This window comes from Bactrocera oleae, chromosome 3, assembly GCF_042242935.1.
Source record: "Bactrocera oleae isolate idBacOlea1 chromosome 3, idBacOlea1, whole genome shotgun sequence".
Lineage (NCBI taxonomy): Eukaryota > Metazoa > Arthropoda > Insecta > Diptera > Tephritidae > Bactrocera > Bactrocera oleae.
The window spans coordinates 73,608,166-73,634,997 of record NC_091537.1 but is presented as its reverse complement, the minus strand read 5'-3'; the positions used below and the strand labels follow the sequence as shown (position 1 = coordinate 73,634,997).

General features: G+C 34.9%; 1 protein-coding gene, 1 long non-coding RNA gene and 1 other non-coding gene across 3 annotated transcripts in view; 1 reads left to right on the top strand and 2 right to left on the bottom strand.

Moving 5' to 3' along the window:
* LOC138856291 (uncharacterized) overlaps positions 1–26,832 on the top strand; it is a 113,521-nt gene that overhangs the window by 7,103 nt on the left and 79,586 nt on the right. The window lies entirely within an intron of this gene.
* LOC106622969 (serine protease inhibitor 27A) lies at positions 1,339–3,325 on the bottom strand. Its single transcript, XM_036376601.2, has one exon. It carries the CDS (start codon positions 3,015–3,017, stop codon positions 1,692–1,694), a length of 1,326 nt encoding a protein of 441 aa, XP_036232494.2. The 5' UTR covers positions 3,018–3,325; the 3' UTR covers positions 1,339–1,691.
* Positions 13,052–13,145, bottom strand: LOC118683542 (U6 spliceosomal RNA). The gene has a single exon (XR_004979392.2). It is a non-coding gene; the product is annotated as a U6 spliceosomal RNA (small nuclear RNA).

The following is a 26,832-nucleotide window of genomic DNA, read 5'->3' as shown; positions in this document are numbered from 1 at the left end:
AGTCTTCTTGTATCATCCTTTAATATGATCACCGATCCGATTTCATCAATTTTCACAGTGTCGGTAGAAGTGCTTAAGGGATTTTTATTGAGCGAATTTGGTTGTTGTACCTGTACATTAAACTTTTTACAGAGCGGGATCTTCCACTTTTTTTTAATTTTTACCCCACATGTTTTATGTTTGATTTATTTCTAAATTTTGTGTTGATTAAATTTTGTATTGTATAAAAATTATCCCTTCAACACAAACCGAAGAATAAAATAATGACAGCATCCCCTGTGCGATACGAAAAGCATTTGCATATAAATATTCGTTTAATCATTCTAAAATTCATTCATTCATTCAGCTAGAATTCTGTTAAATCACGTAGTTTAAATACTTTTATCCCTAAATAGGTACAATGGATAATGCTCTATATTCATTGTTGTATATGTATATTAACATTTTTTCGTGTCTCGTCAAAAAAGTAGCCGATTGTGCGTAACCCGATTGAGTTTAAAGGGCGGAAAATTGAACATTTGTGCATACTTTTCCATCACTGACGCTGTTTGTTTTGTTACACCGTCCTGTTGGACGGTTGGTACCATTTAGTACATACTTGTTATTGTACATAAATCATAAATTTTTATCTCTTCGGCATAGCAAAAGAGTTTGAAGAGTATATTGACGTTTCTTTGTATTGAAATACGGTAATTTTGCTTATTGTCACACCCGTTGATCCATAAATGTATTGCAGAGCTGAAAATTACTTCACGGTACAATGTGGTATATAGATATTCCTCCGAGAATATTTACCTTGGCAATTGAAAGAGTAATTAAATGACGGTCGGACAGTCAAAGTTTCGTGTTAATTTCTCAAAATTGTTTCACGTTCGTTTCTTCTTTTCTCAGAATGTTCTCTAATAACCAGAAAAAGTCTATAATTTTCTACTTTTCTCTAAACTTAAGAGTGTGATTTGCCTAGCGGATGTTTATTTATCTTTTTTAATAGCTAACGTTTTGAAACAAGTTTTTCTACTAATTATAATGAATCAGTAAATTTGTTAAGCTCAATGATTGAAATCGCGAATGAGTTGATCGGCATATTTTTTTTTGCTTTTGTCATGTCAAAGGTTGAAAATATTACAAGGTGTAATTGTGAATTTATATAATATTGCTATATAAAAAGGCAACATTTTCATCATGAAAGGATAGATTAAACCAAGCTATCATATATTTGTACAGATCTATAATGGTTGGAAGTCTAAAATGTTATATTTCTGTTGTTATTCTACAATGTATTGTTTATCTTTTTTTTTTTTTTTGAAGAAATCTCTAAAAAAATTAAACAATCTGTAGTTTTATTTAATAGTGGAACTTTTAAGTTGTTTTTTACTTTATTTACTATAAACTTATCACACATTCATAATTGAGTAAAAAACATTTCAAAAGTAAGAAATTCAGAAAAAAATACTCGGCTCACTTAATTGTAAGAACTTATAAATATATTACTGAGCAATCCACATTAGGTATTTTTAACGCAAAATTATATATAATTTTTTAATAATATGGCTCATTACATGCAATAAACTTTTTTTTTTGTTTATTATATGACACTCACGATTTGTGTCTGCTAATTATTTCTTTCTAACATGCCTTATATAATACACACTTATTTAAAAACACTAGTATATGGCTAGATATCACCGCACTCAAATTGTCGGCTCCAGTACTTTGCCGGCGAAAATTATATTTCCAGCGGCTTCTTCTTCAATGAAGAAAATAAACGGTTGATTGACGTTGAACTCCTCGATGATTGGCGTGCCACCGAACTTGTTGTCAATCTCCACGACTGTTGAAGCATAGGCTTCGGTGCCCTTTTCGTTTACATCAATACCGCTTTTCTGGAATACATTCGATACCCTTAATACCTCAGCAACAGCTGCACCGCGCGCCAAGCCCGGCAACGACGCATCGTTCGTGAAAATGTCATGAATGCCCAAAGCTTGCAGTGTCGGTTTCAAGTTCTTGTCAAAATCAAATCTGAATTTAGGCATTGTCACCTTGACTTTGACCGACTCCATAGCCCATTGCATACGTTTCAATTGGTCATTGGCCAAATTCTGTGTGAGCACCTCAATGTTACCCATTGTCTTAGGCAACAAAATAAACATGGAGAACTTCTTACCCTTATAAGGTAAACGCAAGATTTTTGCATCTAATGCGGCATCATTGTAATAGTAGAATGAATCTGTAAGCTCCATAAAGTCGGCGCGCAATTGTCTCTTTAGTGTATTGAAGAAGACACCTTCGAACGTGTTATTGAATGGCGTACGCCATAAACCATTAAAGTACAACACATTTGCCATGAGTAAAATATTATTCTGTACATTGCCCTCATTTACAAGTTGAGTTAGGCGTCCATGAGTAACATTATTGCACCAACTGTTGATCACATAAGCCGACTCGCTGCCTTTCGTAAAATCCAAACGCTCGATATCGGTTTGATAATAGCTATGCAGTATGGCAGCGTAACGTTGTTGCGGCTCAACTGCAACATCTGTGAAAAGTTTTGACTCCAAATTCAATGTAAAATATGGATTTTCCTTTTTAAGCACATTCAATGTTTTTCTGTAAAAACCGCGCAAGTTATCCGGCTGTCTGATGTCCGTCAGTGTACTATAGAGTTCACGCTGTGTTTGCGAGCCGTTTCCCGCAGCTTCTGCCAACAGCGCCAATGCCAGCTTGACTGAGAAGGGCGATATGATGACGTTGCCAGGTTCCTCACTCAGCACTAGTTTCAGCAGTGACCACGAAAAGTGATCTAATGTATCACTGCGATATGGCACATAGTCGTCGAAATCATAATCACCGGCTGGGGCCGCTGCGTAGATCTGCGCATCCGTTAAGAAGATATCGCTTGGAATAGTTGGCAATGCATTAGGTGCTTGTGTTGGTAGTGGCACAATTCCGGTTGATCCCGTTGCATGGGCTAGTGCAATACTGCACAAGAATACTATGAAACTATGTCTTATCATATTTGTATTATTTAAAGTAAATAACAATCACAATAACCGAGTATATGTCTTCGACTTTTTAGCCTTGACGTATGTTTCTGAACTCGTTTTATATTGTTTACTTTGGCGAATCGATACACATGTATTATATATACATAATACGTAGTATTATTACACAGATTTTAGTGTATCTTCTGGGTTTATGCAGTATAATATCACCAGCGCGTTTTGTCGTAGCAACCTATCGTTTTGAAGAGATGACTTAGAATGACACAATCACATCACAGAACCAAGATTTAAAAACCTGTTTGCTGCTGACGCAGAAGCGTATCAAAAGCCAGTGATATGCAGGCTGGAAAGAATGAAAGCGATTGTGAGAGAGTGTGCTCTCAGTGCGGTTCAGATATTTTCGTATCGATTAAAGTTTAATCATTAAATCACTCAACAAAAATGATCGGCGTTGATGGTGCAGGTAAGTAAGAGGCATGTGTATAAGAGAGGCACAAGCATATGTTTATTATTATGTTAGGGTTACCTAAGCTTAGAATTTAATAGCAAAGTTTTAAGACTTTGATTTAAGTAAGTAAAATTTATTTATATTCATTGTTAACGAAATCTGAACTTAAAATCAACCTTAGTATCTAAATAAAATGCTAGAAATGGAATAATTTTTTTAAAATTATGATCAGAGGCACATACAGGAGTAATTAAAATAAAAAATGTTTGAAAATATACAAGACGTAACCCAAAAATTATTAGAAAATGATTCAGGCTCCTTTTCGGTACAGAAGATATCAATATTTGACAGAATGGAAGGAAGGAGGAAACAAGAGTAGGGAAGAAATAATTCTGTTATTAATATTATATTATATAATGAAAATGTGATTTCGATTCCGGTCGCCGTTTCCAAATCTATATCATAAGAACTTCTTTATAATTACAACATCTTCAAATAGTTATACATATATATTTTTGAAAGCTTTAAAACTAAACTTATTATTTTAGTATATTTGCTGTGAGGTAATACTTGCAGCACTGCAACTCACTCTCAATACTCTTATAACTTTCTTACTCTCTAATGATTTCCAAAATTCAATGTAACTTTGCTTTAACTTCAGTAGATACTTGGCAGGTAGATACTGAGATAGAGTGAGTTTTTTTTTACTACTGAAAACACCCTCTGTATGGACAATTGAATATACACACAGCGCTTAAAAGTTAGGCTGACCTAAGACTTGGGGGGTGCGGTATATTGAAACGATTGGTTGACGATCGCATATAAGCATTCCTAAAAAGATGTGCGGAATCTTTTTCTTGGTTTTTCCCAGCATTAAAGATTTCCAAATGATAAGAGTAAACACATTAACTATTCTTGATTCGTAACTACTTAAATCCTATTGCGTAATGAGACTCTATATTAGTTAGTTAATTTATGATGGATGTAACATGTTTAATCTTATTCCTATACGAGGGTTATCTTTTATATTTCGGGATTAGAGAACACAAACAAGTTTTAATCATCAAAATCATTGTATTGTTTTTCGAAATGTTCACCATTAAAAACTATACACTTTTGCAGGCGTTTGAACCAAGTGTCGAAGCATTTTTGCCACTCTGATTGATGTATATTCAAAACATTCGTTATGAACGCATCAACCGCCTCTTCAGGTGTCGAAAATCATTGACTTCTTAGTTCATCTTTTACGTACGGGAATAAAAATAAGTAATTCGGCTAATGACTCATCAGCTCGCATTGTCGTGGTGAAAAGTCATTTGTCTTTGGCGGTTGCTTTTCCAGATTTCTTGAAAAACTGCTGGCAAACAAATGTTTGTGTACCACTCAGAATTTACTGTTCGGCATTGTTCTGGTGGTATAGTTGCGACCCATATAGTCGACTGCTGTTTACTTTCGGGCACATACGCGTAAATCCAAGCTCAAATATATGACACGATTTCATAGATGTGTTTCGAGGCACCACTATCGACACGAGCATTTTTTCAGCGATTGACAAATTGTGTGGGATCCAACGGGAACACATTTTTTTACAGACGAATGTTCATGCAATATTGAATGTATGCTGATCCCACCAATGCCTATAGTTGTCTCTATCTCACGATAGATCACATGATAATCTTGCAATATCAGTTTGCGCATCAATAGTTTCCGGAACAACAACTGATTTTGGACAACCTTGACGAAATTCGTTTGGAGTTATCTACGACCTGAATTCAACATACCATCGATACACTGGTCCTTGATGTAGCTGTTGGTTTAGATATACGCTAACTAGTCCATCAGTTTTTGAGATATCGACCTGAAAATTAGCATCTTTTTCTCACCAAGAAGCTGCTTTTGTGTTGGAACCACCGATATCGGACAGTTATAGCATATTGCTGCCATAAAAACTAACCGATCAAACGCAAGTCCTTGTATGGAAAAGTTTGTTATTTAATTTCAGGATAAGGTCTTTTTATACCCTTTTATGCTATAAAAACTGTGAAGGATATTATACGACTAGTTTCAGTAAAATTGAAGTTAACGTTTTTTCTTGTATTTTCTTCGTCTTTTGCCTTTCAAGTAGTGGCTTTAACGTAAAGCAAGTTGAAATTCGCTTCAGCATCATTCAATGAAAGCTCGTGCGAACAAATTTTTGAGTAAGTATTTTAAGCTTTACTTAAATTTGTACGTATGTATGTATATATGTCGCTAAAATTCGCTTCAACGCGATCAAGAAGCTTGTATCTGGTCTCGTGAGCTCCCTTTGCTCCAGATTAAATAAAAAAACCCCGGTACAAATCAGTTGTTTGCATTGTTAAAGGTAATTGTCTTTGTACTCATAATTTATATTAAATAATATGTATTCATATATGCAATACTTTTTACGCACCGTATTTGTATGCACATAGTATGTATATGTAATTAGGTATATTCATGAGTATAAGAGTGCATGTATATGTTTCCGAACCTTGCTTAACGAAAAGTGATTCTTAGCAGTACTTGATTGGCGTCAGAGTGTGTCATCGACTAAGGTATAAATAAATTTGTTTATGTTCGAACAAAGTATGTGTGCATGTTAATGATAAAATACAATTATGCAGAAACGCCTGGAATTCCCTTTTGTTGAAACTTATTTTTCGTTATCACAGCTGAGGCTTCATTTCATATTGTTACTACAACTGAGTGCAATAAATATATTGCGGTCGTTAAATGAATGAAATTATCTACACCAAACTAATTAGTTTTTGTTTATTTTTTCTGTCATAATATAAATATAAATATATATTATTTTTAATTAATTTTGCATGCTTTAGAGGTGGCACTTCTGACGGGAATACCTTATTTGCATACTCTTCTCTGATTATTTCTATGCTATATTTCTGTTATTCTAACCTATGACAACAACCACTCAACAATTTTTTCATTCGGGGACGTGATTTGTAGACTGTATATGTATATAGTCCACAATTTAGAAGCTTTATCAATTTTTTCTATTTTTTGGAATCAGATAGCACTATACATATGTATATCATAGCATGCAGAAGTCACCCAATAACTCAACACTTATCAAACCAATCATTTGCATTGGCGGTGTTCTTAGCATCAGCATATAATATTATATATTAAGAAATACAAATATTTATATAAATATAGAAATAAAAATAAATAAAATTCCAATGAGTTTTCTAACCAATTTGGAGTTTTTCTCGAGACTGCATATTTTAAAACGGGAGAGGAACGTACTCAAAACCTTCACACCTATCTACTTGAAATTTTAACTGCAGCCTCACAGCAATATTATTAAGTAATCCACGCACGATTTCATATTGCGTTCATATTGCAAGTTTTTTATAAATAATTAACACTAAGTAATTTTTCGGTCAAAAATTTAATCTTTTTTTCGAAACCATCATTTTGCGAAGAATTAATGCAATGTTAAAAATATACGAGCTTTAAAAGCTAGTTTTAAGTAGATTAAGATCACGTCTTTTGTTGCATGAGACCATAGAACCACCGTCACTCGCCGAGACCCGAGACTCTTGGAATAGGTGATTACGAAGAATGATATATTAGCTGCCATTTTATATCAAAATATCAACATAATTTACTATTTTTTTTATACACTCAATTATACTGGTCTACAGTGGTTTTATTACCCACAGTTCATAAAACTATCAATGGTTTTGCGAAATTTGCTCTCGTTTATTTTGTAATTTTTATACTCTCGCAACCTGTTGCTACAGAGTATAATAGTTTTGTTCACCTAACGGTTGTTTGTATCACCTAAAATTAATCGAGTTAGATATAGGGTTATATATATATAAATGATCAGGATGAAGAGACGAGTTGAAATCCGGGTGACTGTCTGTCCGTCCGTTCGTCTGTCCGTCCGTCCGTCTGTCCGTCCGTCCGTCCGTGCAAGCTCTAACTTGAGTAAAACTTGAGATATCTTTATGAAACTTGGTAGACATGTTTCATGGTACCGTGAGACGGTTGGTATTGCAGATGGGCGTAATCGGACCACTGCCACGCCCACAAAACGCCATTAATCAAAAACAAATAACTTGCCATAACTAAGCTCCGCAATAAGATACAAGACTGTTATTTGGTACACAGGATTACACACATATTAGGGAGGGGCATCTGCAGTTAAAATTTGTTTTTAAAAAGTGGGCGTGGTCCCGCCTCTAATAGGTTTAATGTGCATATCTCCTAAACCGCTAATGCTATAATAACAAAATTCACTGGAAGCAAATGTTTTTAGCACTTCTATTGACGTTGTGAAAATAGTTGAAATCGGGTGACAACTCCGCCCACTCCCCATATAACGGTACTGTTAAAAACTACTAAAAGCGCGATAAATCAAGCACTAAACACGCCAGAGACATTAAATTTTATCTCTGAGATGGTATAAGATGACTTTATAGGAACCGTGTTCAAATTAGACAGTGGGCGTGGCACAGCCCACTTTTAGGTGAAAACCCATATATTGAGATCTGCTTAACCGATTTCAACCAAATTCGGTGCGTAACGTTCTTTCCATGTTTCTATGTCATAGTGCGAAAATGGGCGAAATCGGATTACAACCACGCCTATTTTCCATATGACACCATTTTAAATACCACTTGATTCTTTCACTTTCCACTATGCAAATCAAGCAACAATGATTATATCGGCGTAAAACTTTGCGTGAATAATACGTTTAAAGTATGCCACCTTGTGACCAAAAATTTTCTAAATCGAACCAAAACTGTTCAAGCCCCTAAGTACTAAATATGTGGACCCCAGTGCCTATAATTGACCTTCTACCGAAAATATCAGTCATTCCACAAAGAAATCTCAAACGAGTATACCATTTGACTTTGCGAGAGTATAAAATGTTCGGTTACATCCGAACTTAGCCCTTCCTTACTTGTTTTTATTTTCATTTTACATTACAAAAATCAGAAAATATGAAACCAAATAACATATTCATTTATTATATTAGTTTTGTTTTCAAAAAATAAGGATATAAACAGAGAGGAAAATTTCCAAAACATGTGTTATTACAATAAAATGCTTTCTAAGAGATTAACTTTTATACATTTTCAGGTGAGAATATGTTTTTAAAGGCCAGTAGTAATCTGCCATCATATGACGATCTCAACAACTATGATTCCATCACTGTTAGATCCTGGTTCTCTCTGTTTCTCACTATAACTTCCAAAATTATCCGAAAATGTAACCAAAAGACTACCTCCGCAATAGTCTAACTTGATACTTAAATTTGCCCCAAAAGTCTGACACATATTCTGCACAATTTCTTTATATGTTGGTACTTAATGGTTACTTAAGAAGTTTTCGACTATCAATACAAAACTTTTGCACTATTCACTTTCCAGAACAGTGATACATTTGGTAGAATCTCTATCTTTTAGCCAATTACTGTATCAAATATGCCAACTTTGAACATTTTCATATTAAACTTTGTAAATATTCTATAAATGTAAATAAAACAATATATTTCCACTTTTAATTGCTTTATCACACTTAACTTGATCACGTACCATTCACTGAATTCATTTTGAGAAAATAACCCTCTTACTCACATCAATTGGTAGACTGCATCGTTATCTGTGTATTTGGTGACATCATCGTTTTGAAACGAAAGTGAAATTTTTATTAAGTAAAACATAATATTTTGTAAATTGTAAGCGTAAGCTCTTCACGTTTGATTTTTAGTAAAATCTTAACACTTGCTGCATAATTTTTAGCATATTTACGTTAAAGAACCTGAGAGTTGAGAGATCACGTGATGTTTGTGGTCCAAAACAGGTGCGCAGAACCCTTATCATGACAGAAAAACTAAATTTTTATTTCTAACAAGCCGATAATTATCGAAAAACATATTAGATATACAATTATCTTAAAAACAAGAGCACATTTAATATCCTCATGATTAAGATCGTACACTTAAAAGCATTAAAATTTTCTAAGATATTCAGGGCAACAAAAAAAAATCTGTTCTTGTATAGCTGTGTTATATATTTAATAAAGTCTAAATTAAAGAAGTTGAATACCTTATTCGTTATTCTTAGAATATGTTATAAGTATTAGACCTTCTTCTAGGGCTTTAAACTAGCCTAAGCGCTTGAGTGTAAACGAATTGCTTAATTCTTAAATAGAAAACTCCGTGGCTATTCTTGAAATGGCCACGTTGCGGCAGTAAACGAATATATTCAGGTATATATAGATCTTGGAAATTCCCATACTTGACATTAATCTTATTTATATATTTATTTTTGTATTTCACTTAAAGTAGCCAGAAGAAGCCTCAGTATACACTTACCTACCTTTGGCTACATTAAACGGAATGACGCAGCTTATACCGATATTCAAATATCGATGGGTAAACCTTGAATGATTTTACGACCACAGTAACCGGCCACTTAAAAATGCAATTTTCATTCAACATTTGGCTATTATCCCACACACCTTTCCACGGCTACGTAGCAAATTACACCAATCGCATTCTCTTTTCGACAACTTCTATTACATTCAGTTGATTGCCGATTTTTCTGCTTGCTCACAAACCATTAGTTTTTATGCATTCACGAATCTGTCATTAGTTTTTTCCATTTTACGTTTCAGCGGAAAAAGAAGTTACATACACATATATCTGTATGTGCATCACAGGGCCAAAGCGCAGACAATGTACTTTACTGCTGCTTGAATGAATGGTAAAATGGAGTCCAGCAGAGAGAAAGCCGGTGTTTTATAAACCGCAGTGCGGCGTGTAAGTGCTGCGAATAAAGCAAAAAATATGCGGAAAAAAACAACACATCAAGATTATGGTAATTTAATGGAAAAAGCATGCAATGTTTGTCATCAATTTTGTTCGAAATGCATATCTCGCCGCTAACAATTTCCGCTTTACGTTTTTCTCCCGAATATTGTATTTCACTCTCTTTGATTTCTACTTTTCCGCTAACGATTTGCCAAGCATCAAAGTATTTTTCTCTCGCCATGTAAATGGACTCCAAGGACTTCATTTAAATTCAACGGTAAATATAAATGGAAGTTAAAAATAAAATAAAATAAGTCATAAAAGCAAGAATAAATTGAGTGCTAGCAAAGCGGTTGGTTAACGCTGCGATGTGCCAGAGCTGTGTGTTCGATTGGTTTGATATGGCAGTTAGTTGTGGCATGAAAAAGTCATTAGTTGCGTGAAAAATTTGCTTCCGCACTATATTTTATCACTGTCAACATTCACGCTGTCATGCTGGTGTCTGTAGAAAACGGAAAAATAGTAAAGTTTAAAAATAAATAAAATTGCTCTCGCTGGTACCAAAGTTTGAATAACATACTTTGCTGAATATATTGCAGTCCGCGACTCTTTTCACGGCATACAACTTAGTCCATTTTACAGTAGTTTGATTATCCATATACTTGCGGAAAAAAAATTAAGATCGACACCGATCGTAACTCAGCCCTTCCTGACTATTAAAATCGTTTTTGGTTCCACGATAATTTTACAGCAACTTCGTTTTCTTCTTCATCCTAATCAGTCTCATTGATTTCTGACATTTTAACAAACCTTGACTTTAGTTTATCGCTTTTTACTACTCTGTTGAATTTAAGATGCATTGCAATCGTTCTCATCTTTGATGTATCTGTCTTAGCGTAGTTTCTTTGAGTAAGTCTCGACTTTTCGATATTCACCGACACTTGTAGTTGTGATAATATGAAATTGACCTCATTGTTTTGCCTGATTTCACTTTTCATAGTTATTTCTTGAAACTGCATCGCAGTCGTGTTGTACATATAACGGAAAAATTATTGTTAATGGGTCGTAAAGGGAAGTCGAAAACAAGTTCTAATAGCGAGCATTTGATAGTGAAAATTTTGCAATCACTTCTCGTTTTGAAATTGCGATTTTTGGAACCAGTGACTGGGCGACACGATACGTGGGAACCAAGAATTTTCCTTAATTCTCTTCATTTTTGATGACTTATATCATCTCACCATAATTTTAAAATTTGCTTTCAGAGCCTCTTATTATACAATGGATCACTTAAAAGCTCATCCAAATTATAAATTATAAACTTTCCCTTTATTAAAACCAATGAATTTTTAATTTTATAAAACACAATCTACACCACGCAATCGTATACGGGAGTACCGAAACCCATTCAGTTAATTTATGAATTTTTTGATTTTTGTTCCACTGGTACTTGACTCATAACATTGAATTCGATGCACCATTGCATAATCATAATCTAATAACCTCAACATCCATTTAGTTACGCTCTGAATAATTAGTATTTTTTCCTTAACTGAAGTAAGTGAACTTTCGAGGTATTTATTATATGAGTGTATTGCTGTATGCTAGTCTGTATATGATCTCGTAGTGGTACTCAATAGTGTTCGAGCGTTCGCTTGTGGGTCCAAGAAGGAACAGCACGTAGTCAAATGTACTCTAAATTATCAACTATCCATCTATCAACGAATAAATTCAATTATTCTAGTTTCCATGAGGTTCTTATCGTGCTGTTCTTGTAGTTGCAAGAGTGGTGCCAAAGTATTTTTTTAAGAGCTCCATTTCTCAAGTTCTACAAGGTGCGTTCCAAAGTAAACAGTAAAAAAGTAAACTCTAGTGGCGCCATCTATATGTCGACTAATGCGTTAGAATCTGCTATCCTTTATCGACTTCCAGTAAAAATTTCATGACATTTCACCTATTGATAATGAAGTGTCAGTATGTTTTTGTCATCGTACAAGACATACACATAAACTCAATTTTTTTTATAGTTTATAAGGGTACGAGAAGGCCTTATCTCTATTCTCTATTCTCTGAGAAAAAAACTAATATTACAAACTAAATATAGAGTTATATTGTATTTTGTAGGTAACAATCGGTTATAAAGTTTAAAATACTCATAATATTTGTAAACGTAGGAATTTTTAACAGTTCTTGATAATTTGGTTGAAGATGTGGTGAAAAGTTAACGTACTTGTGCAGAAAGGGCACGATGGTTTTACTTTGCCAGTAAGGACGAGTTGATGTGGGAGTTGTGTGTGACCAATCCTTAGGCGTGTCAAGATGGTAGCTTGTGGTGAAGATATTTCCCTAGGGTATACAACTTTTGTCCTTGTTTGGTTGAAAGTTGAGTACCGATGGTCGAAATGTTTCCATTCCGTGTGTATAATTTCCTGAACGTAGCGATCCAACATATTGCAGATGACGTTTCTGTCATCTGGCGCATTTAGTAAGGTTAGTGCTGATTCAAAAAACCGAGCTGCATGGTCTACATATTCATTTCTCATAATACCAACATATCCTGGTACCCAAAGAAGTGCGAATTCATGGCTGTATTTAATGCACAGGTCACGGATATTTTAAATAAGTGTAGCAGTGTTGCGGATGTTACAAATAGCATATAAGCAAGAAAAGCTGTCCGAACAATTAACAAACTTTCCTTTGGTTTGTATCGCATATTCTAGTGCTTTTGAAATGGCAAAAGCCTCGGTTGTAAATACCGATGATAAGGAGGTTCTAACAGCTTCAGGTTAGAATAAAAATGTGGAATGCTTTACGATTTTGCGTGTCATCCATGCTAATCTTCTCTGCAACGTTCCAATTTTAGTATATGTTCTGCCGAAGCAAGAACAATGGTGTAAAATAACTTTTCAAAGTGACTTCTTATTAATTCAGGAAGTGCTTAGTACCTTTATTATCCGTTATGAGCCTCCAGTTGATGTAAATATGTACAAGTATGTAAATATTCATATATTCTTGTAAAAACTAGTGTAACTCTAATTAGTTTCACACCTATATATGAGAAAATAAGTTTTTATTTTTCACATGTAGAAAAAGCGTTCTCCGCCAAAACCGCAAGCCACCAATTTTAAAATGAAACTATGCAAATTATCTTCACCAAAGGTTGCACAAAAAAGTAAATATTCACCGCAAGTGTTGCTCCTCTACAATATATTCTATACTACATACGAGATTCCCAACAACAGCTTCTGCTCACTCAGTGTGTTTGTATGTCCCGATAAACTTGTTGCACTAAAATACAAACCGCAAATTATGATTGTGCAACATCCACAAATTGCTTTGCCCACCAGAGCGCACAACAAAGTATGAAGAGTAGGCAAAAAACAAAGACAATATATAGGAACTTTCATTTATATATACACACAAGTATACTGGGATACTGAGAGACATAGAAAAGATCAAATCGTAAAGAGTACAAATCTGATAAAGACGCTAAGTATGGCAATGACTCGGATTTGAAAATGGAATAATACTGCTAAATGTGCATCAAGGTTAAATATCAGTAAATTTTTCTTTGAAAACAAAATATATATAATTCTGTTCTACTATTCTATTATTATTTTTAACTTTTTATTATTTATCTCGGTTTGCTCTTCAAGCACCGAAGAGATTTCGAAAAGGCCCCTGAAAAAGCACAATTCACTAGCAAGTGCAGAGGAGAACTTTCTACTTCTCGGCACTAGAAGAAGGAACGGTCTAGAGTTTAATAGTATATTGCCTTCAATTGACTTCATAGGTCCGAATATATAATATAATAAACGATCGTCTTGTCAAAATGCCTGTACTTTATTTCTAAATTTCGCTGAGGACTAAAAGGAAATGTTTTCACTTATTTTGGTAGATATAGCCTTAGATGTTTGTAAGATATGTATGTACATCTAACCTATTAGGGCGGGTGCTTTTCAAAAATTTGCTATGATGCTCTTTACCAAATTTTAGTTTTGTGACTTAGCTATAGCACGTCATAAGTTTTCGACTAACGGCAGTTTTTGTGCGTGGAAATAATTCGATTTCGTTCAGTATCATTAATATATTTATATCAGACAGACAGACAACTGATTCGTCTCATCATTGTGATCATTTTCATATACATATGAAATTTTCTTTAATTTTTATCAAGTATGGTATAACAAGATAACGTAACTGTTTGTAAAATCCAGAAGAAAACGTCGAAGACCTTATAAAATATATGTATATTGGTATAAATGAACAACATGACTAGCTGAGTAAATTGAGCGAAGCCCGTCTGTCTGTATATACGTTAACTAGTTCCTCAGTTTTTGAGATTTTATATATGCGTATGACACCTGGTATGTTAACCATGATACTCAGTTCACACCTACGATATACTCCGGCTTGACTCAAGCTGATTGCCAAGCTTTTTGCCTCAATTAGTAGTTAACACTTTCGCTGACATTAAAAATAGTTATAGTAATAGTATTCTGGCTGACATGTCATACTCACGAGCTAATTTCATTCCTTTCACCGTCATTCATACAGCTTTGTAATCTACTCCTTGTTGTTTTGTTTTGTTCGCTACTTCCTACTGGCCTTAAGCTCGTTTTTCTCTCTTCTACCTGCCATATTTGGAGTTTTTGCGCGTTTGACTCGTTTGCCTCGTTTGCTCATTTGTTTATTCGCTAAATTACCCTTGTCCGAGTGAAAAGGTTAATTATGGTCAAAGGATATATCCGGTTGCCATGCCAGCTTGTTGACTTGCTGACTTTCGTGCAGATTGTTTTGCAATGTGGCTGTGAGAATGTTATTTGAAGCCAAGTGAAATAACAGAGGCAATGGAGAATTTAATTTCAACAAGCCACTAATGTTGAGGACAGTACCTATGGTATCTAAAGTGAACATACTTACACATACTACTTATATTCCTACAAACAGATGTACATTTGGTATTTATGTACGAAGACAATTCATTTCGGTCGCCTAAAATAGAGTCGAAATAGGTCAAACTTGTTGACAGCTAATAAACAACATATCATATGTCCTTGGATATTCAATAAGCGAAAAAAAATCGAACTTACCTATGTAGAACACTTAGATTGGAAGAATATGTACACTATACTACTACTCATGAAATGCTTTCGTATGCAGTTGTTTTTGTTAAGCCATCTCTTTTAATGGGCAAACTTATTGAATTGCCAGCAACAGAGAAAGAAAAAATACGACCGACTATATTTATTAAATTACCTCTTCAGCAGCAACATAATCGTCGTTTGTAGAACATTACAGTACACATATATAGTGAGGGTAATTTGAACTATAATCGATATATTGTACTTCAGAATGTTTTTTTAATTGTAACGAAATGTCGAGTCACACATAAGGGCGTTCTACTGAACATACGACAATTTACAAACAATTTATGCTGGGAACTTAAATACTATTTAATTGTGGCATTACGGGTTTGGTAACATTACTAGAAATTGTATATCTCTAAATTCGCATTACTAATAGTATGAACAAAATGTAGTTTTGCATAAGTTCATCTCACATTTCAAATAACTGTTGGATCGAAGAAGATTAGATTGTATCGTAATTTCTTTCGATTAACGAAAATTGGGTTGTGGTCAAGAAAACATTTCCACTTAGTTTCAATGAAATATCACACACATCGATATAAAATTAGCCGCAGGTACTCCTGGGGTCTTCAAAAGTTATGATCCGATTTCACTCATTTTTTGGATGAAAGTGGCCCCTTCTAGAAGGCGCTTTATATAGAAAGAGTAATAAATTTCAAAATAATCTTTGTAAGAGGCTAGGTCTGATTATAATATGATTATAACCCGATTTCTTCAATTTTCATACCATATAAGGAAATGTCGGAAAGAAATGCAAAACTGCAAAGTTTGATCGTTCTAAATGTTTAACAGTTATTTAAAATACAATCATATAGTACAGATGATCTTGAGGTAGCGATATAGGTTAGGTCAGATTAGGTTCGATGACTGATAGTCGAGATGGTGTATTTATGTCGACAAAGTGCTTTGAGTTCAATACAACTCGTTTAGTTTCTTTTCTCACCAGCTCGGTGGGATATCTGAAAGTGTGAGCTCTCAAGTTTTTGCGCCTTGTTATCGAAAAGGCGGGACAGTGAAGAAGGAAGTGTAGAAATGTTTCTACCTTGTATTCTCCCATACAGCTTCCACAACTGGCATCCGGTACGATTCTCAACCTTATAGCGTAGATGCCAATAGAGTAATGATCTGTCGGAACCCATAAAACTAGGAAGAAAATAGCTATATGGAGGTCAAAGAGCTTACTGGGTCCAAGGTCAAAAGGATCATGTGGCAGTGCAAGAACCAATGTTAGTCCAGTGCTGTCCAAAATCCCGAGACGCCCAGCTATCCAGTAGTACAGCGCACAATGAGAGCGGAGCAAGGACTCGTTAACAATCTAATAATAGCGGGAATAAAGGCCATGCTTGCTTTTAAAAAATTTCTAAACCCATCTGCAATAGCAATCTTTTCTTAATCCCAAAGAACTCCAATACTAAGTTTCATATATATATCTCAATTTTCACACAAGTTATCACTGCATGGACGAACGGACAGGCAAGCATCCTAAATTTAACTCGCCTCTTCATCCTCATTAGTTTGATACATTTAACTCCGTAACTATGTTCGACGACCGTACCTATATTTTTGTTGGCGCATTGTTTTCACTGAGCTTTCAAGATTTATAAGTCCCTGTCTTATCAATAGCGTGATTGAGAGGGGTTGCTTACTACATCGAGATACCAACGATCGGATATTTGAAACTGAAATAGGGCGGTCTTACTTCTGGCTAAAGCGTATTTTATCATTATTTATTTGAAAATTGAATAAACTTTGATAATATTGAGATGTGAAAAAGCAGATTTCTAAGTAATATATACAGAAAACGTAATATCCTACTCCCTTAAAATGTAAAGATAATTCATATCATAGGCGAAACTTATAGTGCCTACTCACAATCACTTTATTTTGAGATAATTATCGGATCTTAGGACAATACCATTCATATATCTTGATTATAACTACAAGATTTTTATTTTCCAATTGCTAGTTGCAATCCAATTTATTCTGCAGACAAGTTTCAATATTCTCCTGATGGAATAGCTCTCTACGCTTTTAATTTACGAGCACTATGGTAAGCTTCATGAATTATTGTTCATTTATCATATTATCTATACGAATAGCATTTATGTATGTACGTACATACATATATCTTAGATAACTAAACCAACACTCTGGCAGTAGAGCGACCATTTCTCAATGCCAATATTTTCATATCGGCCAGCCAAAATCTTTACCAAACAAACAGACAATCTGTCAACGCGAATTGAGCAAACGATGCGCTATCAAAATTTATTAATCTGGGAGAAAAGAAAAAAAAGTACGTTTTCATTGCTCGGCTAGGAGCGCGGAATTGCATAAAGATTGTAAAGAATGAAAGCAACTAGTGAAACAAGAAACGGGGGGCTACGATATTTTTCAGTGATTTTTGTATCAAAAACAAGAAAAGAACTAATTTTTGACCTTATAATTTATAAAATATAACTAACTTTTAAACTTTATCTGATTCTTTCACTTTACAGTGTAAAAAAGTCAAAGAGTACGGAGATAACGCAAAAAAATTGGCGTAATCGGATTATAAATTTTCAAGGATCCAGATACCAAATAGGTGGACATCAGTGCTTAAAGCTGATTTTATATCGAACATATCGGTTAGCCTATAAGTTCTAGTATCGAAATTCGTGGGAATATTTTTGTGATAACTGCATGCCCTGTTACCAAAAGCCCAGATGCCTAATATAAATATTTCCGAACTTTCGGTTGATTTTATACCGCAGCTATCGATCAATATCGGTCAATGTTAGAAATCTTAATGAAATTCCGAAAGATTTTCTTTCTAATAATAGTGTATCGTCTTGCCTGTGATTTTAAATAATGGATGCAATACTTCCTAATTTTAATTAAAATACATACGAAAATCCAGTATATCACTTTACCTTGCAAGAGTATAAAATGTTCGGTTACACCTGAACTTAGACCTTCCTTAATTGTTTACAGGTAAAACTGACTCATACGGTAGTGTTGTAAAATTAATAACTATATACTCGTATATTATAATATTAAATAATATATAACAAAAATAATGACCGGCGCAGTGAACCGAATATTTGGCTATTACTATTTATATGCATATGTAAATATATTGTAAAGTGAGCAATAGGTACCGAAAATTTTATATTCAATCTCTGATTTTGTAGGTTAGACTTGTTTATATTCAACTTATTTCTAACCATGATTCCTCAAAAATGCATGAGTGTTAGAGACGCTGCTTCCGCCCAAACCAATAATTTCCTCATATTGCAAATCAAAGTGTTTGGAGCTTGAAAAGGCTGATATTGATTGTCCAGATCTTCAAATTTAAGAAGTTATTTAAAACAGAATGTTTACGCCAGAAATCATCGGATCATTGACGAGTTCAAGCCAAAGATTCAACAAAATCATTGAGGTACCACTTGAGTTGCTTGAGAATGCAATAATAAACACAGAAACGAGTAAGAAGTTTTACTTCGGCTGCACTGCGGCTATAATACCCTTCATTGATGCATTTATTTTAGCCTAAAAGGGTATAAAAGGACCAATATCTTGAATTTGATGGGTAAGGTTGAATGAATCAGATGGATTTGTTGATTGTTGAGTTCGGATGGCAGCTATATGCTGTAGTGATCCAAAATCGGCACTTCCGACAAATGAGCAGTTTCTTGGAGGAAAGGAAAGCTGTAAGCTGATCATTTATATAATTTTATAGGATTTTCAACGTTTCTTAAAAAATAGTTCAAATAAATTTTATGGAGCACTTAAACAATTTGTTGCAGTTCTCAACATAATTTTAAACTAAATACAATATTTTACATAAATTTAAAATTACTGAGAAAGTATTTACTGCCGTTAATAAGTCAATAATCAGATGAGTTACAGCGGCCAAAGAAGCTAAGCTGAACAAATTTTGTCGACTCCAACCTTACATTTTTTCAGTCTTCTAGCAATTCTTGGAGGAAAAAACTAATTGAAATTCTTTATAGCACAGTTTATCTTTGCGGCATCGTTCTCACTTTACAGTTACTACCAGAGGCTAATTCAAAATTCATACCGCATCCGATGTTGTGGTGCCGCTAGAGCATTGTTTACAAACAACAACAAACCCACCAGGAACAATAGTGTATATAAAACACAACCACCGCTCCGAAACAACATCATCAAGATCTATATGCGCAGATTGCCATTTTTGCTTTTTATGTATGAATGAGTTTGTTCAAATGCGGAAGTTGTTGTTGCTATTGTTGCAACTCGTAAAATTTCAAAGGGAGTAAACAAGTGCACAATTCCGAATTTACAATGCACTTGCAGCAGCAAACAACAAAAAATACGAAACAACAAAAATAGCCACTGTTGCATACATACGCACACACACGTACATACATATGTATGTACTTGGCTGGGCATATCATAGCAAATAAGGACAATAGATGCGATGTGACTGGTCAGGGTGTTAGTGATGATGGTAGCAACAACACCATCATTGCCGACACTAAATCGACCCAGCCGCAATAGCGTACCAACAACAGCACTTCATGTTGTAGTGCGTGTGCGCGCGCGTGTGGCATGCCACATTGCACAATGTCGCACAACAACAAATAACGAAAATGTAAATCAGAAATTTCAACAATCTTCTGCCATGTGGGGGTGTGAGGTGAGTTGAGGCAGAGCGAAATCGATGTAAACAGAATAAACGAGTAAGGAACAGAGGCGCCATGTCCGTGTACACGTATGTATGAGTGTGTGTAGTGCGCGCATGTTGTAACGTATTGCGAATGCGAGATATGCGCGGACATTGCGGAACGCTCTGTTTGTACATTTTTAATTTTTTTCGGTATATTTTCGCTAGAGATCCAATCATTTCCCTGCTTGCTCTTCCATAGCAATGCACTGACATTTTTCATTTTTTTTTTTACTTTGACACTTTTAACGACATGTCAACGCGCATTTGTTTTCTTTTACAGCGAATTGAAAATTGTAATCGCATATATTATTACTGCACACAAGTTGTTTTTTGTTGTTGTTGTTCTCAACCAACTGCTTTTGACAAGTTTACCAACATGATTTTTTGTGGTTATTTATTATAAGCTTACTGGTTTTTATAGCCAAACGCCTGTGAATGCCGTTTGTATGTACGCACGTATGAATGTGCGTGCCCTCGCACTTTCGCTGTACATATATAGGCATGTGTGCGCTTCTTGCGTTGCTTTTTCACTCACCCTCTCCAAGCAATCCATCAAAACACTTCATAAATAAGGGACAACAAAAGCTGGCAAACAATTTATCATCAACTCAAAATGCAACAAACAAAGTTTACTTACATGCAAAGTGTTGCTGTTGTTGGTAATGCAGCAGATCGTCAATTTGTTGCTTTTATTTACAAACGCACAGTCGAACAATGCGTTATTGAGGGCTTGTGTTTTTGTTGTTGCATACCACGTTTGACTACATGCAGTCATGCTGTGGCTCGAACAAACTAATCCATTGAGCTGTTGGGGGTTCGGTGACGATCACCTAAAACTAGTTCACAAACAGGAAAAAACGTTAACTTCGGTTTCACCGAAGCTAGAGTACCCTTCACAAATGGAGGAAGTTTCGACAAAAGAACTTGGTTTTGATCGTTCAGGTTGTATGACAGCCATATTGTATAGTAGTACGATCTGGAAAATTTCTTCAGATGTACATATTTCTCTGCTGAACCGTTCGCCTGACCTTCTCCGTACATGGTGGATACCATCTGATCCAAAGATTAAAAACTTGGATTCATCTCAGAAAATTACGGTCTGCCAATATTCCACCGACCAATTTTCATGCTCTTTCGTCCATACATACCGCTGTTTCCGCATTCGCTGGCAAAAATAAGGCTTTTTTGCAGCACGTTGGCCGTTGAATTCTGCCTCTCTGAGCCTCCGGTGTACCCTTGATGCATCTACTATCACTACTGTCGCTTCACTAAAGTGCTTTTAATGTGGCCGTCTTATCGTCTTTCGGATCTTTCCAAGTCCTTTTTTCTGGGCAAAAGAACTCTTGTCTTGTTTTTTGATTAAATCTGGTACAGTAGTCTGGCTGAATCCCACAATACCCGATATTTGTCTCGGTCTTTGATTTTTTGCCCTTTAGTGACATCAGTCTTTGTCGTTGTTTTCACATTTTTTTTTATATAACTGCACTTTTTGATATTTTAGTATTGTAAACAAACTGTTTACAGCTCTATAAAAAAAAATATAATTCGCATACCAATCCAATTCGGAATAGCGGACTAACTCGAACTTAAAGTGGTTGCAGCCTGCGTACCGGTTTTTATGCCCAGTATTGTTCATATATTGCAGAGCAGAAAAAGTTCTCAAAATAATTTTGAGGCGCTGACAGTCTTGAGCCGGATAAAAGGCTGGGTTCGTTGCGGTTACGTAGAGCTGACTGTCGTGGAAACTCCTATGAAAGAACATCGGGTTTTGAGCGAGTCAAGAACGGTCGGTGTTATGGTCAGTTTTCCAGTTCGCCAGTTCGAAACTCTAAGTACATTCCAGTTTTTCTGTTTTCCGTTTTTAACATTATCCTTTAGCGTTACACAACCTTTTTGTATAGTGATGGAATAACGCACATAATCTCCATTCACTCTTCGCTATCGCCGATAATTGGGGAAATTAGCTACACGTAGAAGTATGGGACTGTATAAGGAAGAACATTCTCTTCAAGTGCGTCACTAGCCGACTAAGGAGTCTTCAATATAAACCGTTTTTGTTATAATCGCTGGAATTAACTTTTAGATCTCTTTTATGTGATGATATCAATATTTGATTTTACATTATCTAATAGAGCGGAGTCGCTAAGAACCAAAACAGGTCATTACAAAGCTTATTAGCCTAAGAGGCTAACCTAAACTAACTCATCTAGTAGGGCAGATCAGTTTAATCATACACATATTTCGTATTTTTTAGAAAAATAGGGATTTTCACATAAGATGGTCCTGTTTCGGTGCGGTGGTCTTGCATTGGAATAATCATTGTGAGAGGTTCGAGTCTTCGATTGATATTGCAAATCGATCAGCCCAGAACTTCATTACTGAAGCAGTAATATCCAGAGGTATATAGGCTACGCCAAGCAAAACACGAAACTAACTAAATGATAATATTTAAGTATATATAGCGAAACATTTCATTATCTGAGTTGTAGTACTAGTTATTCTTCAGGCTGAATTTATCTGTTATTACTTCGGGGGTATCCTGAACCGAGATCGGAGCGTAATCCATAGGTGTTTGTATGTATGAATTTGCATATGCAAGTAGCAAAACAGAAATTGCCGATGGAACTGCTTGTTGACAGTTTTCTATTTGCCGATGGGTGGTACAGTCATCATATGCACACTGCTGTTTTCCTTCATCCCAGTTGAGCTATGCCATTTGGCATCCCTGTGGACAATGCAACGACAACAACTTCCTGCAAACAAGTTGTGCCAACGGGCCAACATTATTGTTAATTTACAACATGACAACAACGCATTTTTGTTTAACTGTTGGCCTTCTGTGTAACACAGCCTCTAGGCGATCTCCTGATGTGGCATCTTTAACGCAATGAATGTTCAGCATCAACAAGAACCTCCCAAAATTATTGAATAAATACCCACGTACATTTAAAGAGCTAATAAATTGAATGTTATGGCAATATGCATATTCACATAAATAAGCTTTTGGCGTTAATAAAGGCTGATTTCTACAGAATATAAAAAATAGTACAGTAAATGTTAATGGAACCTAGTATTGGTACTTAAGGAAGTAAAGGAATGGCATGATTGTTAAATACGTTACGTTATGAAAAAGTAACTCGACTAGTAGATGGTGAAAATATTATTATTTACTTCACCAAATTACGTGACAAAAATATTTTCACAATCAACACTAAACGTACCAAGCTTGGTATTGAATTTCCATCTAATAATGATTCTGATATGGTGGTTTTGGAATAAAACATAACAAGAAAAGGTTTTCTAGAAAAATCTACCATCTGATCAAAATTAACCTGAACTTGTACATTTATACTGCGCTCGCAAATATAATTAATACGTTTTTTTGGGTTAATAAAACCTTTTCTCAAGTTCGTGCGAAATTTGATCACTATATGTCCATTAGTGTGTGTTTGGCAGCTGTTTATTTACGACGCGAACAATTTGTCTGTCCTTTTTTCACTAAGAAGCTGCTCATTTGTCGGAACGATATCGGACCACTATAGCATATACTTGCCATACAAACTGAAGAAGAGGAAGCAAGTACTTGTATGGGAAACTTTTTTATTTGACGTAATATCTTCACGAAATTAGGCATGGCTGCCATACAAATTGAACGATCGGAATCAAGTTCTTGTAAGAAGCCTTTGTATTTGTGAAGGGTATTATAACTTCGGTGCAACCGAGATAACGTATTTCTTGTTTAATCTTTATACTTTATATGTTTTCGTTTAATGGCGTTTTGCAGTGATCCTATTACGCCCATTTATGAACTCGTCTTTACTTTTTTGTCAGGGAAGACATGTCTTAAAAATATCCTAATTTTTAATCAAGTTATGGCTTGTCAGTCAGTCAGATTTCAACTGGTCTCGTCATCGTGATCATTCGTATATGCATAACTCTATATTTAACTCGATTAGTTTTAGATGATACAACCAACCATTAGGTGAACAAAATTATTATACTTTGTGGCAACATGTTGCAAGAGTATGAAAAGTGATTCAACGATACTAAAACTCGTGTGAAGGATAGAAATCTTTTATAGATACTGTATATATTGAAATACATTTATACGACTCGTGAATTTTCAGCTGCAGTTAGCTTTCCTTACTTGGCTTATATCTTCTTATTTATGTTCTTTTAGAGCTACTAACACCCCTAAATACTTTGCATATTCTCGTAAATATGGCTCGTACACGAATTTGTAAATGTCTTGTAATCGTTTCGAGGGGCGACTGCTTGAGTGACTACGCGAGTAAGTAAATGGCTGCATGGATGAGTGCATAAATTTAGCGCTGAAAAGTGGAATTGTCACATCTCGTTTGCGAAATGTTAAACAGTCCACTGCATTCGAAGCATTTAAGCAGCTACCGTTAAGCGTGAACTTATTGGATTGGCTACAGACCAACTAACGTATATACGTGTACGTAAATCGCTCTAATTCAGGAACGAAATAAATACCAGTTTTTGTAGAAATAAAATAAAATTAGATAGCTCGCAACAAGCGTGAACATTTTCGTGCGTGCTTTGGAACTTACTTAAAAATTTGCTTCCTTTTGTAATCTTGTAACCCCGGGTTCCGCAAAAAGCACTTGGGGCTGTTGTTAAATAACAACAAAGTAAATAATAAATCTAAGTTAGCGAATATGAGAATAAATCAAGAAAGCAATGTAACAGAGACATTTATTAAAATGTTTCAGCGCAAAGCTGTTTTGGAATTAAAGACCCTTAAAGTGGCGCCACCTCAATTCGGTGGCAGAGTACGAGAAAAATGTGGTTGTTTAACGCTGCATCACTTAAAATGTGCTCCACTAGCGTTATTGAGAGTGAGCCGTACCAACAATAAAACAAATGATGTGGTGCTTATGTTCAAAAACAAGTCTACGCAAACCGAGCTTTAATCCCTGAGAGCTTACAAAATTGTCAAATGTTGAGGTTACCCTTAAAATAAAGGGCACGAAAGAACAACAATAAAAAAAATACACACACACACAAAAGTGGATTTATCCAAGAGACGACAAATGGAATAGGATTCGTAAGCAAAGGTAGATAGAGGCACATAAAACGTGACAATTTGATGTGAAATACATTCCAATAAGGCTTAAAGCACATTTTAAGCAACACCTTTCAAACGCACACTTTGTTGTTTTGTGACAACTTGTAATCCGCCAGCGGATGGTTTGTATACGCAAAACGAGAAACAAGAGCAAAAAATTAGCAGTTAGAAAACAAAAGAGTAAAATATGGTGAATGCAAAATAGTCGTTGCCGGAAAGGAGAATGTGCAAAAGTGCTAACAATGGTAAACATTTTGGAGCAAAACTGTGAAATAGTGAATACTGAAAAACTGAAGGATTTGAATTCGAATTTAAAATGTATACAATTTCTTGACATGGCACACCTGGTAAACGTAATGCCTAGCATTCACTGCTCACTTAAATTAGATGCCGAGGCGAGTAATGGATCGCATGGCACTGAATTGAAATCAGTTACAGACACAAATCAATATTGTACCGTTATATAACAGTGGCAAGCTACTGAAAGAAATTCTACACAAAATAAGTTGTGTAATATTTGGAAATAAAATTCCATCATACTGAATGATTATATAAGATTAGTATATATTGACAACAAAAAAAAAAGATAAAGATCTTGGGCTGCGAAACTATAATACCCTTCAGAAATTTACCTTCTTTATTTATTTATTTTTATACTCTAAACAAGGCATATTAAGCCTGCCACGAAGTTTGTAACACCCAGAAGGAAACGTCGGAGAAACCATATAATACATATGTACATAAATGATCAGCATCAGGAGCTGAGTTAATTTAGACATGTCCGTCTGTATGTACTTCTGTCTGTATCTAAGCATCTAGTCCATCAGGTTTTGAGATATATACCATATATGAAACATTTCGCATGTCCTTTTCTTCTTAAGAAGCTGCTCATTAGCCACCATACAAACTGAACGATCGGATTCAAGCCCTTGTATAGAAAACTTTTTATTTAACAATCTCTCTTTACAAAATTTGACATGTGTTATTAGCCAAAGCAAAGCTACAATCTGCGTGAAATTGTTAAGATCGAATCACTAAAGCAAAAAGCTGCCATATAAACTTAACCATCAAAATATACTTATACATTGGTAAATGGACAACAACCTACATAGATAGCAGAAATATTTGGCTAAATATCTTGAAAATTAGTATGAAGCGTCAGGTAGAACTAATCTTTAAAGATTATAAAAATTATTTGGACTTGAAGAGGGAAATACTAAATATTAAGCTAAAAATTGTAATTAATGATCAAACCTAGTGTGTCATTATTTTAAATCGATATCTTAAACGATATTTACTTCGGAATTGTAGCCGCTAGGTTCAAGCGGCTATTTACGATAAATCTCTTTTAATGTAGCCTTAAAATTTTGGAACAATTAATTTGATAAATATTTTTTTTAATACACAAACATCATACGCCATAACATTTTAGAGACGCGCTCACTCCATTTCATTAAGATATCTTCCTGGTGGTTGGTCATATAATTTATAAGATGCAAGTACTCGTATCTAAAAAAATTTTTTGCATCAAAACTTTTCCTGATTTTTTACTTTTTTGGTAGTACAGTACAGTTCACTCAGTATAATTCAGCACTTAGAACGAATACAGTGGATATAAAATGCGAAATCTTGCGATATC